The following is a 17,985-nucleotide window of genomic DNA, read 5'->3' as shown; positions in this document are numbered from 1 at the left end:
AGCCTCCAGCTAGAAGAATCCGGTGATACAAGCCAAAAAAATTTTGGTAGGCCTGCCAAGGTTTGTAAATATGTCAAGGAGGGAAGGAAACTGTGTGACAGATCCTGTGCTTGAACGAAAATCACATGTGGACAACTGGTTCTCTGGTGTTTTAAAGTGAGAGAGCTTTCTGAGTAGCTGAGGCTGTATTGTGGCAAAGCAATTCTAGACACTGGAAGTATTTTAGGTAGATGTGCTTACTGTCCAGTAAGAAAAAATTCTGTACTGAAAGCATTATTCCTGGTGTTTTGTCTATTTACCTGCTTCATAGAAGAGAGTAATATAATAATCCTTGGGAGAAAAAAAAAAAGTCCCTAAAACTGAGAACAGATAAATTATTTTCCTTAATACGATGATAACTTCAGCTTTCTTTCCAATTATACAGTAATTGCCCAGTGCTACTGACCATGAATAATACATGACAGCTCATGGCATAAGAACAAATGGCTTCCTGAACCACCAGATCAACAAGGTCTGGTTTCCTAAGAATTTGCCTCTTGTTTTCTTCTCACAGCATTCACATTACCACAGTTTGGGGCTGGGTCTTGTGCATGGTGTAATCCACAATCACCAGTTCCCCCCCAGTGTTCCTTGCACATCAAAACACTCAGCTCTCTCTTGTGCCTCCCTTTCAGCATTTTGGAGGTGCTGGCTGGCCAGGTCAGTCTGTGCTTGAAGGCAGGCTGCACGTACAGATCTGCTCTTTTGTCAACCAGTCCAAACAGAATGGGACCTGCCTTCTGGAGAAAAAACCAGGATCTTCTTCCTCTGTCAAATTTAGTTGACATTCAAATGTGAAAAGCAGAACTGCAATCTTGTTCATGTAAAAATACAGACAAACAAAGACTGCTTTTGGCCTTAAATCTAAAATATTTGTATTATTTTTTATGTATTGTTCTGCCTTTGAAGCAACTCAACATTCCCTTTTCTCTTTGCTACTTAACATGCCATCATAAACATTTCATTGACTCAAAAATGTCTGATTATTATGGTTTATGTTCTGTACAGAAGCAGTCCCTGACTCTCTTCCTTTGCTTTTCAAGAGAGATTTACTAGAAAAGGCTGAAGAGCAGTGTTAGGGAGGCCTTGGGATACACAGAATATCATGATTCTGAGCACTTATTCCATTTTCATTACTTAACTCTGCTTTCCAAACAAACTCTCTGTCATATAACAAAATGTAATGTACCTTTAATAAATATTTTTCTTTCATTTAGATTCTATTTGCAACAATTGCAACCATCATTTAAAATGAGGTTTTCCTCCAGAAGGAATATAAGAGTCTCTTTCCTATTCAGATGGAATTATACAGATCATAAAGTCAAGAAAAAATAGAAATCGAATTAAATTGTGAAGCACAACCTCCTTGTGAACCCTTGTAATTCATTGCTTGTGGAGATCATTCTTATTTAACCAGGACCCAAGAGAGAGCTCTCCAGAGACAGAATGTAAAGCTCTTTTCTGTACACTTGCTGTACATGATACTCTATAAAAATTATCATTAGATTGCCAATAGCTTGTTGAAGTCTGAAGGGAAAGAAGATGTTTTCTGATGCTTGTTTTTCACTTGAGAAGCTTATTCTTGGTTTTTGTTCATTCTGCCTGATGTAGGGCAGGTACATCAGGAAATGTTCTATTCTCTGAGTTCTAAACAAAGGTTACTTGGGAAACCTTTGTCATGCATTTGTCTTACAATTTTATGTGATTATCTATGAAAATAATGTTCAATATTTTTCATATAAAGAGCCAGGCATTTCTCCATCCACTGTAACACTTCCAGTGCTCAAACCAAATACACATTCATTCATTCTGACATGCAAAGGAACAATATCTATCTCATCATTGATTTCTGTTTATGTTTACTGTTCATCAATGGAAATGTATTTCTGTAATGCAGTCATCTGTGAAATTCTACATGGTTTACTCCACAGCTTCATTTGTTTGGTGTTCTGGACCAATAATGTACACATCTTGTAATAAAGTGGATATGTGAAAATTAACTACTCTAAAACCTTATTCACCTTGCACTGAGGCTATTTATTTAGGTCTTTCTAATTTGCCTTTCTTATTTTTATTCTTTTTCTTAACCAACACTCGTATTTTAAGAAGAGAAACCTTATTTATTCCAAGACAAAAATGTTACAGTTTACCAGCTGAACAGACTTCTGGGCATTCATTCCTCCCCAGTACAGGTTGCTAAAGGAGTAGAGAACTGATAGTTGCAGAGTGAATAAGATGTTCACCACTTCAGCCAGACAACTAATTACTCTTATATTTGCACACCTACTTTGGTAAAATTCCTATTGATTTAAATCCAACTAGATCTATTTCTGCTAGTTTTGCTATTCAACATATTTGAGGAAGAGGTGTGGAGTTTGCAGAGGTCAGCCCCATGGTTAGATGGAATTTTAGGCATGGATCCATATAAATCTTTGTGAAGCTTAACCCTTCCTTTGAGCAGTACTCAGTAAAGGACTGGTAATCACAAGCAGCACCTCCTGAATTTCTGGCCACTTGGAACTGAACCACATCTCCATAAACAATTGTGAATTCATTTGTAACTCTATAGGTTAGAATAATCAATATAAATGGGACCACGGCATTTAGTAACACACATGCAGTGTTTTAGTATGGAATAATTCAAGACAGCACTTGGCAAAGATCAACAGGCCCAATCTAACTAAATTTACCCATGCCAAAGGGGCTCTTTAATGAGATTTGGATGCCACTTTTGCCAAAATAATGCTTCATCCACTGGCATTTCATAGAAATCATAACGATTTCCAAAAGATGTAAAAAAATATAAAATAATTATATCCTTGTGTTCTGCATTCTATTTTTTTCAACTGCTTGATAGAAAAAGAAACCCCCAGGATTTTATTGAAAAAATCCTTGTGTTCTTACTTTATAAGTGGCAGCTAATAATACCAACCCTTCAATACTCCACTCACTTGAACACAATGGAAACCTCTGGGGAGATCATTTAAGAAAATTAATGATATGGAGCGTCCACATAAAATTCTGAATATCCTGAACGGGCTTTTTGAATGAGATTTTTGATATATATCAGGCATTACAGTAAAATTTCTTTAGTGAATTAGAATTTTCCATCCTAGCACACTGAGAGCCATGCAATGTGTAACAAAAAGGTATTATGCTTGATTTGGTGGCCACGAGGAACTTGCATCTATCAATCACAGATGGGCTGAATACAACACACACACCAGGCACCTTTGGGGAACATAAAGCTGTGAAATGTAGTTAGAGTGCAGCAGTACAGTTAATTCCTACTATTTTAGTATTATATTCCCAGGCTGTCTTTAGACAACCATTCTTTAAAGGAAATTTAATTGTTTCAAGTCCCTTATGATTCTTGCCTGCACGTGAAAGGGCACATTGAAAACAAAAAACAATTTCAGAATGACACAAAGCTACTGCTTTTATTCTGTGGCACTATTCTTGGCATCTTATTTGAATATTATGTATTTAACTGTTTAGTTTCTCTGCCAGAGGAGGTACTTGTGTTGCACATAGGTAATTTAAATTACAAATAACACACATAGGAAATAATTCTCAGATTATGTAAGCATTGAAGGCATGCTGGCCTAATTTCTTGCATCCTTAGGTTTTGCTGAAACACTGAAGGATGAGCTTCAGTGGAACTATTTTAAAGAATATTTGTGTGGTAGTTCTGTTCATTGCATTTAAAATTAAGACAAAATCTTCAAATTTTATTTAATAAATTATATTTAATTAATAGTTTATGTTTTTCTTATATATATATATGTGTATATATATATATGTTCATAAATAGTATTTTACACTTTCACTTAAAAACCTTGATATTGAAATGTATAAATTGTTATAATCCATCATAGATAACATGCTTATTCTTCACTCAGATTATTTTCTAAATGCTCTTAATCAAGGAATTCATTGATTTGGAAAGGAAAATAAGGTGTGTTATTGTTTTCATTAAGTATCTAATATGATAGACTAATAGCTTCCATTTTAAAGAAAATGCATCTGCTGTGGAGAATTGCTTTTCCATTTCTGTCTCAGGGAAGGAGAGTTTATTGTGCTAATGGCAGCATATTTTATGTATGTCTATTAATCTAATAACCGTGCATGAAAAAAGAAGTATATTTGTAAAAAAAAAAAAAAAAAAAAAAAGAGAGAGAGAAATAGAGAAGATCTACTTCTAGATGAATCAGAGTCAGATTTCATTTCCCAAAAGAAGATGATCTTTTCTAATATCCTGAAAAACTATTTAAATGAGGTCTCATTAGCCTCAGTGATTGGAGCTCAAGGTGTGCTGCTAGGTTTGCTAACCTTTTGATGAAATCCCTGGAGGTCCCTGACCTAGTTCTTCTGTGCTGACCATCTAAAATATGTTCTGATGCTTGCTGTTGTTCAGGTAGTCCCAGCACTAGTATAATTAGTGAGCCTTAAGCTATTTAGGGCTTGAAAATACAAGAAACCATTCATATGCTAACTCACACCCTTGGTGGTGTCTCTCCAAATGGAATCAACAATCATCGGGTGCAACCCTGGGAGCTTTTAACATACTTTAGAAGATTAATTTCCTATTCAACTCTCTTACTTTAAAAAAAAAAATGTTTAAATAATACAAAATATTATGTAGACAAAGCAGAGTTAGACATTCCTAATAATGGTGCAAAGAAAGGACATGAGAATAGTAATTGAGAGCATTTTTACAAATGCAATTGTTATTTAACTCTATTGGGAGCAAAAGATATTCAAATGCTATGAAGGTATTTGAATTTTGGTAGGTTTTATGTATGTTGGAAAGAAGTAGTGATAACTAGCTAAATAAAAAAGAAGTCCCTCTGGGCTTTGTTTTGAGCAATGTCACTGAATGTTACAGAAAAGTCAAGTCAAGTTACGGCTTGTGTATCAACTTGATTTATATAAACAAACAGTCATAGAAGGGTTTAGGTTTGAAGGAACCTTAAAGATCATCATCATAAAATTCCAATCCCCTGCCATGGGCAGGGACACCTTCCACTAGACCAGGATGCTCAAAAACCCCTTCCAGCCTTGCCTTGAACACTTCCAGGGATGGGGCATCTACAACTTCTGTTTTTTATAGACCAGTGTGTTCTGAAAACATAGATAAAGAAACCTGGGAGTCAGATGACTGCATACAATATTTGTCATGCCATGAGTCTTAACAGCTTCTCTAATTGCACTTCTATGGAATACAAAAAAAAAAAAAAAAGGAAAACATCCAAAGTGTTCCAGTCCTCTACAGTTTCACCCCTAGACTCTCATTTTCTTTCTATCCTTGTGGTGGCACTCAGAAGCCAAACTCACTGACTCAAAAGGAAATGATGACTAAATAATTTGTAAGGAGCCCATCTGCAAGGAAAACACCAGCTGATCACTCAAGCTCTTCTCCACTGCTGCTCCATCACAGTAGAAGAGGCAAGTGGCCAGTGGGTATTTGCAGGGCTTCACTCACTGATTTCTCCGTAAGACGAAAATATAAGATTCCACTTATATGGAATATTACACTTCATTCTAAGCTGCAGGTTATTTTGCAAGAGGCTGGGTATAATCCAAGTTCTTGTCCTGACTGAGTGCTCTAATAGTATACAGCCCTGAATGTTCTTTATCCCTACTGGAAAAGACAAATAAATAAGCAAAACAAGAACTCTGATTAAGAAATGCTCCATACCTCACAGGACAGGACTTTCCACTATCATGGTAAAAAAAGAAGGGAAGTGCGTTTGGGAAGCTGCTAGAGAACTTAGGGCCCTGTGTTCTTCTAGTTGGACCCATTCTCTTAACTCAGCTTTAAGTAATTCTTTTTTTTAATCTTCCCATGGATAATATTTACTGAATCCACTGCTTGTAGAAATAATTCAACTGTAGTTGGATGGGCATTGGATCAGTCTTACCATGAACAGATGTGTTATGGCTAGAGGGAAATTAATATAAGCAGCAAGAGATTGTAGTGAATCATAATTTCTCACTATACTCGGCTCAAGCTGAGTCCTGACGGATGTACAACACTTCCTAGCGCTGTGTGCTGTGCCAGCAGCACTGCAGAGCACATCACAGGGACACAGTTTTGGGAATGCTAACTCAGCCTTTTCAAACTGCATCCCTTTGATACACTTGTCTGCCTAAATACAGCCATCCTTGCTTTGATCAGGCTGCCAAAATAACTGTGTCGTGACGCTCTTTCTTTATCTCAGTTCGGCTTCTGGACAGCAGATTTCAAGAGCATCTGCAGCTACAAAAAGACCTTAACCTTAATACAAGGGCATTTCTCAACAAAGTAAGTAGAAAATTTATAAAGATGCCATATGGGTATTACAAAAGAATTAATTATTCAGATTTGGAAGCCGGATCCATTCACTCGTCAGAGAACTTTTGTAGGTCCAGATAAGAAGGAGATCTCAACAGGTATATTCTTTCTAGGTATTGTATTTACAGTCAGGTGGGTTTAAAATAGAAATAAATCATTTATTCTCTCTATTCTGTTCTCCTCTGAGACCCTGCTCTCTTGACATTTGTAGCTGCCTTGGTTTGGATTGATGTTCAGCATGTAGAAATAGAGTCAACACTTGTGTGTATACAGGTGCATAAGCCTATAACTGGCATGTTGAGCTGATAGATAAATTAATTAGTTTATAACGCACATGAAATATAGAGGCATATTCCAGCACACCAGCATGGCAAAATCACTTCCCTCTCAATAATAGGGCTCTGTAACTCTAGCCTGTGCTCCTGGAAGAAGGAGCAAACAGCTCCTAATCTTGGTGATGTTTTCCATCTTTTCCCAGAAAGGAAATGCCTCTGCATTCTGGTCTTTACGGACAGACAAACAATCTTGCTGTTCCTCACATCTTATAAGTTTTAGTTTTTCAAGGAACGTTTTTGGCCAATAAAACAGTAATCTCCAGGTAGGGTAAGATCTACAAAGCTGCTTTTTTGTGAAAGTTTTTATATTATAGGATCACAGACTTGAGCTTGGTAAGGACACAGACCAAGCTTGAGCTTGGTAAGGACTTGCAGATTTGATCTTGTCCAGTCCCTCTTCTCAAGCAGGGCCACCTATAGCTGTGTGCCCAGGACCATGCCCAGGTGGCTCAGTTGATTATCTCCAAGGATGGAGATTCCACAGCCTGTCTGGGAAGCTTCTGCCAGGACTCAGCCATGCCCACATGAAAATGTAAAAAATCAACACAATGTGATTACTGAGAATTTTATTTTTTCCCCACATCTTCAGGTCTTGCAAAGCCCTCCAAATACATGTGTGTGTATCAAATGCTGAGTGTGATGTCTATATCTGCTCTCTTTAAAAATTTCATTTTTTTTTTTACAGAGGTTTTACTTAATTACTTGTTGCATAATATCTGTTTATTGATCTGTTTGTTTATGTTCTGGGTAAAATTTTATTAGTTCTTAATAAAGACAGAAATAGAAGTACTTATTTGTATGCATCTAAATTTTGCATAACATTCCAGTCAGCTGGAATGGGTGATGCTGTGTGCTCAGGAACTGAAAATCATTTGAGTACATATTACACAACAGTGTTCACAGTATTCCCACAGATTTCTGCAGTATATTTCACAGATAAGTTTCCTACTTGATCCATCTGATAATGCTCTGGATGTTGTAATTAAACAGCTGGAATTCTGAAGGAAAAAGAATCCTAAAGCCATTTTCAGCCTCCTGTGATGTACTTGTCCATTAAAAATGGTCTATAAACTCTCTGCAATACTTGAACAGTGCACAGTAATTTTCCTAAGTGAAACAGGCATCCTCCTTCCCACCAGAATTTTATAATAACTTGCCTTTTGAGGTTTTGGAAGAAATCCAGAACAGTAACTTTGTAATCACTTGATCAATAAGTTCCTTTTACCTTCTTTTTTCCTTTATCTTGAGCTTCCTGTCAAAGCTTATAATTTCCATTGATGGAAAGACTGCAATAATATCCACTTGTTTTTAATCAACAAATAAACTAATCTATATATGAAATGATGAAAGGCCTCATTACACACCAGAACACAAGTAAACTACCTTGCTGAAATGGAAGAAATTATACTTTGCTATCAAAAGTTTAAATCTACTGAAAAGTGGTTTGGTCTCCCTTGGGCAGTACTTAGTCCTAACAGAAAAATCAGAATTTTATGTTTGGTTTCGCACTACTCCAGAAACAAGACAGAGAAATTTGTTCTGCTAAGGATTAGACAGAAATAAATACAGAAAAAAGGCTTTTTGGTGTTTTTTTGAGTGGTTAAGTTATAAATGTTTGAGAGGGCTGGTTATTCTACTCCAAGTTAAGCTGAAATGCATCCCTTCTTTTCCTGATGGTTATTCAGAAACAAACCATGAAATTAGGGAAATAAAATTAAACAAAAAGGAAGGAGGATGAAAGCAACTGAATCTTATTTTCTCACAAGGATCATCTGATGAGAAGAAAAGGAAGAGTCAAAGCAGAGGCAGAGAATCTAATAAAAAGCTAGTGGTTTTGAAGAGATTATTTCAAAGTACTCACAGTTAATAAACCCAGGGTTCTGCTTATATTTAGGAGTGAAACATAATTTGGTATTTTCTACAATAAAGAAAGCAGCAGTAGAGTTTTAGTAGTAGTTTTTTCACTGCCTTTTAGGAAGTATTAGACAAAAGCCTTATAAATAATATGTTCTCCAGTAAATTGTAGCACAGGAAAACATCTCCCTCCTTATACAAGGGTCACTGAAAATCAATACAGCTCCTTCTAAAAAGCTCTCTACAATGTTTTAACACCAGCAGGTGATGGTTCAACTTGTTAGGGTTTAAGGATAAGCAAAGTATGAGAATCACATACAAAACACTGAAAATATCTGGCTGGCAGCACTTCCAGAGGGATCTGATAAAAACTACTGTAGATTTTCTGAAAGATGTTAATGTACGAACTCTGGAACAAGACCTGCAGTTAAAAACTGTGCAAACAGGGAGAACTGTTTTGATGGAAAATTCTAAATCAATAGACTATTTGTGTTTTTACACTCCTATGTGTTGGGTTCAACACCATGTCCCACAAAATTCCTGTATCCAAGCAAGGATGACTTATGGTCTGGATGGGTGAACCACCAGGTGTGCAAAAACTTGATGATACAGCCCATCAAAAGTTAATTGAAGTTGGCTTGAAACTGGTTGGAGTTTTTGAGACCCAGCTGGATGAACCCTGACCAGGCTGGTCTGTCCTTAATACCTGACCCTGCTTGTTTAGCAAGTTGGACTCAAGACCTCCAATCACTGCTTCCAACCTGAATTAGCCTGTACATCCATACAGTAATTATTATAAATAAATAATCAAAAATGCCAATATCTAAATTATAGAAAATACATTTCAACTGTTTTTCTTTTCCTGTACTTTTTATGAAAATGCATTATTGTAGACACAATAAATAAATGTTCTCACCTATGCAGGGCATTCCACTGCTATGCATTTAATGTAATCATCTGCATAACTAACTTCCTGCTTCTTTAAATAAAACAATTTGCCTGGCTAAAATCAAAGACTAACTTGTCTAACACCCTGATGAAGATGGGGAATGATGTCCTCTTACCTTGCTCATCCTGTGATAATTCATACTCTTTTGACCTAGTGGCAGAAATTTGCACTTCAGAACATCTTCACAAATTGCTTTGCATACTTAATTCACTGAACTGACAGCAGTGTCTGAGGGCAATTTGCTCTGTCTTTGCTCCTGCTAGGAGGCCCTCAGCAGAAAGCCTCTCATCAGCTCCAGGGGTTCCTGTCTGTGACAGCCCAAATGGAAAAGAGAAACTATAATATGCTGTGAATGCATTTTATTTTGATTTTACTTGTCTTATAATTAATTAGGAACACATGAACTCAAGATTAAAATGCTCATCCTGGGGAATCAAACCGAGCATGCACAGCCTCTCACAGCTTATCACAAATTTAAATATTTGGAAAGGAGATTTCAAACTCCTGGCTGAGAAATGCTCTAGAATCTGCTCCTGCATCATATCCTAAATTTCTATCCCAAATTAACTAAAGCCCATTTTTTAACTGCTTCATCTTTTGTCAAGGGGTAGCATGACTAAAAGCCTAGAATCCCCTACAAAAACCCAGATTTTGAGAACTGTTTGAAGATAGACTATTTATCAATAACTGGATTTCTCTAACTTGAATAAGCAATGTGCTTTTTTTTTCTATTTGTTCTTTAAAATCACAAGGCTAACAACAAATGCAGTCACATCTTCCTTTTATTAAGGTCTCCATCAGAAAAACCTTTTTATTCCCTAACTATTTTAAGAACTCTTTCCTGCACCTTCTCAAGCTCAAATTCATCCTCTTGAGATATGGTTGTTTAGAAAAATTCCTAGGACCTCAACTATATAGAGACATTTACTGCTGCTCAAGTCAGTATTTAACTAATACTTCATGCAATATTTTGGCTCTCACTGTTTGAGAAACATTGGTGATTGCCCTGCTTTCTGTTTCAATAAAAACTCTGCCTAGAAGTATAACACAATTTTTGGAGGAGGAGATTTTCTATGAACTTTTTCAGAAAAATTGGCAGTGCAAGATTTATGTAAGTGGGAGTACTTGTGCTCCGATAGTGCCAATATGAGTTTTAATTAAATTATTATTGCTTTCATATCAGTGCTACCTGCTGTCATTGACAGAAAATCCTGTTGATTGTGTTATATTTACATCTTTATTTTAATACATATTTCTTTTTACAAACCCTGTGTATCTGTGTATCTGTGGCAGAAGACTGCCTGCAAAGTAAAGGATAAAACTGAAAAGGCTTTTCTGACAGTTTAGATTGACAGACAGCTTTGCTGATAGACAAGGCAGGGGGGGTTTATTCCTTTTTTCTTCTGGTGTTTTTTTTTTTTTTTTTTTTTTTTTTTTTTTTTTTTTTTTTAATAAGCATAACAGTACCCATCTGTTCCTGGATTTAGAGTGCAGATGTGCTCTAAGAAGTAAATTTGTAAAATTGGAAAGTTGGTATCATGGGACTCTGTGTTTGTTCTCCCAGCGACTCAAGAGCACCCTTGCTCAGTTAGCAAGTTTTAAAAAAGAGAAAGGGAAAAGGGTTTTAACTGCAAGCTCTGTACAAACGCTGAGTTATAAATGTCCAGCTGAATTCTACTGTGTATTACCACTAGCAATAAGGATTCTGTAACTGCAAAAAACCCTAATGTTTCTGCTGTCTGATCTGGTGGTTCCTTCAGCAGATGTCTATTGTTTCTGCAGAGCAAACAAGTGTTTGTTTTTCTCTACAAGTGGTTGCCATGATGAACGCAGTGCAAAATGAGATATACCAATAGCATGGAAATAGGCTTTTTGTTTTGTTCAGACATCTCTATCTATCTGCTTCCCATCTGAAATTAAAGCTTCTGCCAAATCAAAAATATCCACACTCTGCAACCTACACCTTCATCCGTCACTTTTTGCAATCCATTAACCAAACTGCTTTTGCTGTGTGGCTTTTTTTTTTCCCCAATATTGATCTTTATTTCTAACTTACACAAGAGATGATTTAAAAGGAATATCAAAAAGTAAATATTTCTTTCCAACAGTTTTATTTTTCATCCTGTTGCATATCACAGCTTTTTCTCCTCTCCCCTGTCCCTCTCAGCCACAAAATCTGTATGTACATTTACTACCTCTACTAATCTTAAAAAAATGGAAAACACTCCCATTTCTCACAGGGTATGAGTTTAGATTTCCACCTTTGTTGTCAAAAGATGGTTTTTGAACATGTTTTCTGAACTACCACTTTTCAAAACAAGCACCCCTAATATGTAGGATAACCTATACAAAATTACTGGACTAGAGGAAGAAATGTCTCAGACGTGGCCATGAAATGAAGAGAAATTTTCCCCCTTAATTTCTTGGAATGTTCTCCAGGGCCACCCTGTCCTATTTGACATGGGATGAGCAGTGATCTACTAAGAACAATTCTCCTGATGACACAATAACACAGTAGCAAAGAAGAAAGGCAATGTGAGAAAAAAAGGAGTCTTTTGTTATGCAAAAGAATACCACCACAATATTTTCATAATTAAAATCAGGGGGAAAATAATTGAAGACTGATTTCAGGTCTCAGTTGGGAATCACAGGGTTTCTTTGCATACTGGAAGAGTTGTCTGAGAAAACTAGGAATAAAAAAAAAATTGGAAATATGCATTTTAAAAGTTATGACGTTACTTAATGAGGAGTGGTGATCCTTGCCTGAAAAAGTTTGACTCTACAGTGTTAATTTAACAAGCCATCCTTCTGGTCTCTGTAACAAGCAACACTCTGTGATCTGTTAAATGATCCCCAATATTTGTGTCACAGTTGATTTAACAGGAAATGTGCTACTTCCTGGGATAACCTGCATGCACACACTTCAACAGCACAGCACAATGCAATCTCAGAGATTCCTCTGCAGCCACTGATTATGTGGAAAATAACTGAGGTTCATACTTGACACCTACTGCATTTGCACTATTTTGGGGGAGGAAAAAAGAAGCCTGTGAGCCAAGAGGAAACATTTTCTTGACTATTCAGGCTGGCGCACAACATGTGTTATTTGATGTGGAAATATTAATTACTTTAGTCTTTTCTTGAAAATCTGCTCTAACAGTAGATATTAAACAGAGAAATCTGTTTAGTAGCTTTAGTCAAGATAGTTTTAGCCTATGCTCTTCAGGTTCCCCTACTCCCTTCTGCAGAGTTGTGGTTCTCAAAGCTTCTCCAGGACATCACTCAATGCATCATCTGCTCCATTTAGTGACTAAATACAAGCCCTTCTCTTAGAAACCCTGATGTTTTTAAAGGCATTTCCTTCTATGACCTTTTTTTTTCCTAAATTTTCCATCCACTGAGTTTCTCCATTTTCTTATTCAGGTGATTTTCTCTATTCTTCTTCTGATATACAGTGGGAACTCTGCTAGACCTTTCTCCTTGCTTCCCTTCCTCTTTTGTTTGTCCCTGTTCTTTTCTCCAAGATTTAAATTTTAAAACAAAACAAAAACAAAAACAAAAGAAAACAACAAAACACACACCAAACCAAACCCCCAATGATGATTAGCTTTAGGGTTTCTCTCCTCTCTAAAATAACTGTCTAAACAATAGCTTGGTCTAACATCTGCACAGCCTAAACCTGACAAAGAAAGAATTCCTACTTGCATCTTCCATTCCCCTGTCTTCCTTGGGTGATCAAATTAAATCTCATTATATACTCTCATGCCTGTCACCTGGTTCTCCTTTCTGAACTTAGATCCAAGCTGATGGGGATATGAAATTACTTGCAATAATTTTTAGGTATCTACATCACTATATCTGAAGACCCCTTAGTATCTGGAGAAAGAGAAACAAGCATGCTCACGCAGCATTTCAGAAAGTTACTTTGGGTGCCTTCCTTAGGACCAATTAAATACAACACAAAGGATCTAACTCATACTCCTTTATCCTATTGAATCTCACTGTGATTTGGCCTGTCCTCTATGAATATGGTTTGAATGGCTATTTTGATTTTTGCTGTTACACATTTTAGCAATGCGATTAATTTCTGATCCAGCCTTGACATCATAGAACTGATCTTTTGTGCAGATGCAGACAAAGTGCTCTTCCAGCCTCATTTCTTTCAACTGACAGAGTTATAGTTAAAATTCTTAACTTTTTTAACCCCAAATTCTTTGCTGAAACAATCCATCTTTGCTGAAACAATCTTTGCTGCCTATGGGGTCATATCAGCTTTTAGAGGTTTTTTTATTCTTTATTGGTATTAAATATGGAAGAAAAAAACCCTTGTTATAAATTGCTTTGGTCTAATACCATGTCATATGGAATAACCCTCAGTGGCTGAGCTTCTTTTCTTGATTCTGTGGTTGATTCAGCCCTTATCTCTGCACACTACAAATGCTTTTTGAAAGTGATTATCTTTAAAAAGGTGCATAAACAGCTTCTACAATTGTGTCTACAATTAACAACTATTAATAGGTGATTATAAAACCCTAACGATCTATAAAAAATGTAATATCTACTGGATATTACTTTACCATAAAGATTTTTTAAAAAATCTAGAGTTCAGTCCTATAACATACTGAGAATCATGTGAAATCAAATTGAAGTTCATAATTTCCTAGTTGTAATAATCATGAAATGTATTAACAGCTTGAAATTTATCTGAAGCATTTTGGGTTATTGTCTCCTCTTGCCCCCCTGAAATTGATGTGTTTACTGTTTGGCATGCACTTACTTCTCAACTCAAGTGCTCATATCCACAGTGGAGACAACAATACCTAAATGGACAGGAAAAATCTCCAGATTTAGAAGAGGAAATAATAGTGATAAAGGGGGCTTTAGGAGAACACATGAAACCCTCCATACAAATTATGTACATCCACTTAAAAACAGTACAAAACAGCTGCATATATTCACCATGAAAAACATCTAGGCAAAGAAAAACAGTGTAGGAAAAATTTATAATATCTTTAATCCTGAAACTTCCCATACAAGCAAATGTTTTGCTTGTATACCTTGCAATTAAATTTATATGAAATGGAAGATGTGCCCTACAGATGTGTCAGTGCTCTCAGTATGACCAAAAAAGTACAATCTTATGACAGCAGTTATCAACTTGCATGGGGTTTGTCCACTCAGGCACCACCTGAAGATAGATACACAAGTGAAAAATAAACTGCTCTTTATTTCACCCCTGGGTCCAGGCATCTTGGACTTAAGCTAAGTGATTTTAGGAAAGAGTCAGAGAATTTTCAGTACAAACAAGCTTCTGGAATGGTTTTCTTTTTGGAGAATAGAATTCTAAATGAAAGAGAGGTCAAAAATGATCTAAGAATACTCCTGTAAAATCCATGAATTCTATATTAGGTCCATATGAATGAGCCCACAACTAGGAGGGGAAAAAAACCCCAACTTTACCTATAAAGTTGCATTGCAATGAAATTTGTTTTTAAAACCTCTTACTGATTACTACAGAAACCTGTTGGACTAATTTTGATAAATACCTCAGGGCTTTTCCATAAAAACCAATGTACACATGACACATGTAGTGCTACTGATTACTATTACATAGTGGAGAAAAAATACTGGATCATTAAATCTTTAAACATTAAAAGCTTGGTCTCTCCTTCACTTAGTGCTCATTCAAACAGGCACAAAATCTCTGATTACACAAGACCAGTCATTTTCTGGGTGTTAATTTTTGTTCAGCTTGTGCTTGCCTCTAACTCCATCCTGACTTTTGTGCCTTGGAAACCACCTATTAAAATATGGCCTAGAGTTCAGAAGTGGAGCCTCTGGGGAGCTACTAGACCAGGGGCTGACTTTATCAGTGCTCTCCAATGCCCCCATTAGTCCTGGAGAGAAAGGTTAAACAGCTGCAATGCCCTTTTCCTGGGCTGCAGTGCCCAGCTGCTCATGTGTACCTTGGAACAGGACAAGGATCCTCAGGGCTGGACAGATGCAGATGTGTCTGTTCTCTGTTTGGGACATTGTCCCAGGCCCCCAGGTTCAGAGTGGAGATATTACCTTAAACACTGCCTTATTTGCCTTAAAGACTGCCTTATTTGCCTTAAATACTGGAGCAGGACTGCCTGCAGCCCTTTCAGCCTCTGCCTGCCATCACCCACTTGTCATGGGAGGGCCTCAAGCCTCCAGCCCCTCTCCGGTGGAAAAAATGATGGGATCTCCCTCTAAATTCTCACCTCTGCTGCTCCTGTGCCTAAAGGGGCTTTTGGGGTGCACACAGGTCCCCTCTCCCACCTCATGGGCAGGTGTGAGGCTGTCATGTACAGAAACCTGCCTGTAGAGCTCCAGCCCCAGACCAGGGAGGAGGGAGGAGGAGGCTGGAGGGTTGTTCATCTCCAGGTAAAAACTAAGGCAATTTATTATTAAAAGAGTTTAACTCGCTGTTCCAAGTCAATTAGTGGCTGTTTAAGCACAAGAACCAGAGATCGTAATTCCCATCCCTGTTTTCTGAGAGCAAAAGTCCAACTTATAGTGAAGGGAAAAGAGCCCCAACATTCTTTAAGCTATATTATGTCAATATGATGATCCCATAGGCATCAGATATGTACATGTGACAAACTTGGAGCATGCAAGGGGAAGAATTTAGAGCAAAATTAATAAGAATATTCAGAATGTAGAAAAATCTAAATAATCCACATGCAGCAGAATTCATGCAATGTTTTCCTAAAAAGGCATCTATCTCGAATGAAGGGAAATTTTTATTGCTTTACTTTTTTTTAGCTTTTTAGGGGGAAAAAAAAGGTGTCTTAAACTGAAATAAAATTATGTGTCAAGGTTTTAAACCACATGCAGAGATGATTGTGAGGGGCAGGTGGTGAAAGCTGCAATCACTGTGAGTGGCATGTAACAGGACCTGAAGTTTTATGAATAGACAAGAAATTGCTCCCTCTCTCTCTCTCCCGTACCTGCCTATACCCTTCTTGTACCCTGCAAGACCATCTTGGTCAGGAATATCTGAGTCACACTAGACCACCAGCAGTTCATGAAAACCCATGACTGCAGCTGAGACTGGGCTGTGGTCAGTGACTCCTAGAGCTGGGTAACATTTCAGGCTGCAGAGGAGTTACAGGATTGGGTTCTTCACAGATCACTGCTGTATGGTGCTGCTTATTCTGTGGCTTTTCTTATTTGGCCTAGAGACACATTTCTGTAGTTTATGCAAAGCAGAAGTCAATGAAACACGCTCTTCTCCAATCACAGTTTAGTCTCATTTGGGTTTTCTGCCCTGCTGCAACGTATTTTACTTTTGTTTATAACAGAAACAAAGCAAAAAAATCCCCTAAATAAACATATGGAAAAATCCCCTTGGTCTTAGGAAACATTTCTTTGAGATGATATATTGCCTCACACACTAGTATATACAGTTCAAAGGAAAATAATGGGTGCATTGTCTCAACAAGGCAAATTTAAACATTTAAATCATTGACGTGTACCAACACACACACACCAGGACAGTCATCTTGGTTAGTTAAAAGACATAATAATATTTCCCAACAACGCTGAACTTCCAAAGGTGATGGTGAAAGAGAAGCCAAGATGATTAAAAGAAGGTGTACAGGTGTCAATGGCAGATGCAGGTGGAGAGTGTCAGGAGGAGGCAGTCAGGAATATTTTGGAAAGGTGCACTCTACCTGTGTAGCCCAGCGAATTGTCGCCGTTATCAGAGGTGGGGAGAGGTGTCCCGCTGTCGCTGCCCCGCTCCACGTCCTCGGAGTCTGTCGGAAACAACACCAGAGCTGCTGATGGGGTCACAGGAGTAACAGCACTTGCCATTTTGATCACAACACGTCCAGGCACAATTAAATCCACGCATGACAGCAAGAGCCACAGTGCCAGCGCACAGCACATCTTGTCCTTCGCCCACTGCAGAGCCATGGCCGGGAACATGGCCCAGGGTCCCCAAAAACCTGCCCCAAAAAGCTGCCTTCTGTCCCCCTCTGTCCACTCCCAGTGTCTCTCTGCAGCCAGCCAGGCACAGTGGCCACCCTGCTAACCAGCCAGAGCAGGCTGCGGGGAGCATATGGGGATGGGGAGGCAGGGAAGCTGAATGCTAGCATTGCTAATTTTCCACCTTATTGTTAATCAAAGCTATTGACTGTGATCACTCCCCATCATCGCTTCATCTCCTGGCAATTACAGACCCAGGGGACTTCACCTCTTTGTGGGGAGGAGGAGGGGGATGACTTGGCGAGCACAGAGGGGGCTGCTCTACCTCTGCTGGGAGATGGGGTAGAGCCCTCTTGGAAAAGGCAACAGTTTAGCATCACACGGAGTTAGATGCCTTTTCCCCCTAAAAATCCTTGCAAAAAATTGCTCCATTTAAACGTCACGTTGCAAAAAGGAAAAAAAAAAAAAGGGAAGGCAGCTGGTCAGCTAAACACATAAATGAACACGTGTTTTAA

General features: G+C 37.8%; 1 protein-coding gene across 3 annotated transcripts in view; it reads right to left on the bottom strand.

The window, feature by feature from the left end:
- Window positions 1-17,985, bottom strand: part of ROBO1 (roundabout guidance receptor 1) — a 690,041-nt gene that overhangs the window by 339,186 nt on the left and 332,870 nt on the right. For all 3 annotated transcript variants that reach the window (XM_083855650.1, XM_083855654.1, XM_083855651.1), the window contains exon 3: window positions 17,215-17,298. In XM_083855650.1, coding sequence (XP_083711776.1) covers window positions 17,215-17,298 — 84 coding nt within the window. The remainder of the gene's footprint in view (window positions 1-17,214; window positions 17,299-17,985) is intronic.

This window comes from Zosterops lateralis, assembly GCF_965231275.1.
Source record: "Zosterops lateralis genome assembly, chromosome: 2".
NCBI classification, from domain to species: Eukaryota; Metazoa; Chordata; class Aves; order Passeriformes; family Zosteropidae; genus Zosterops; species Zosterops lateralis.
Note: the sequence above shows the minus strand (reverse complement) of the source record. Positions and strands in the feature narration are given on the sequence as shown.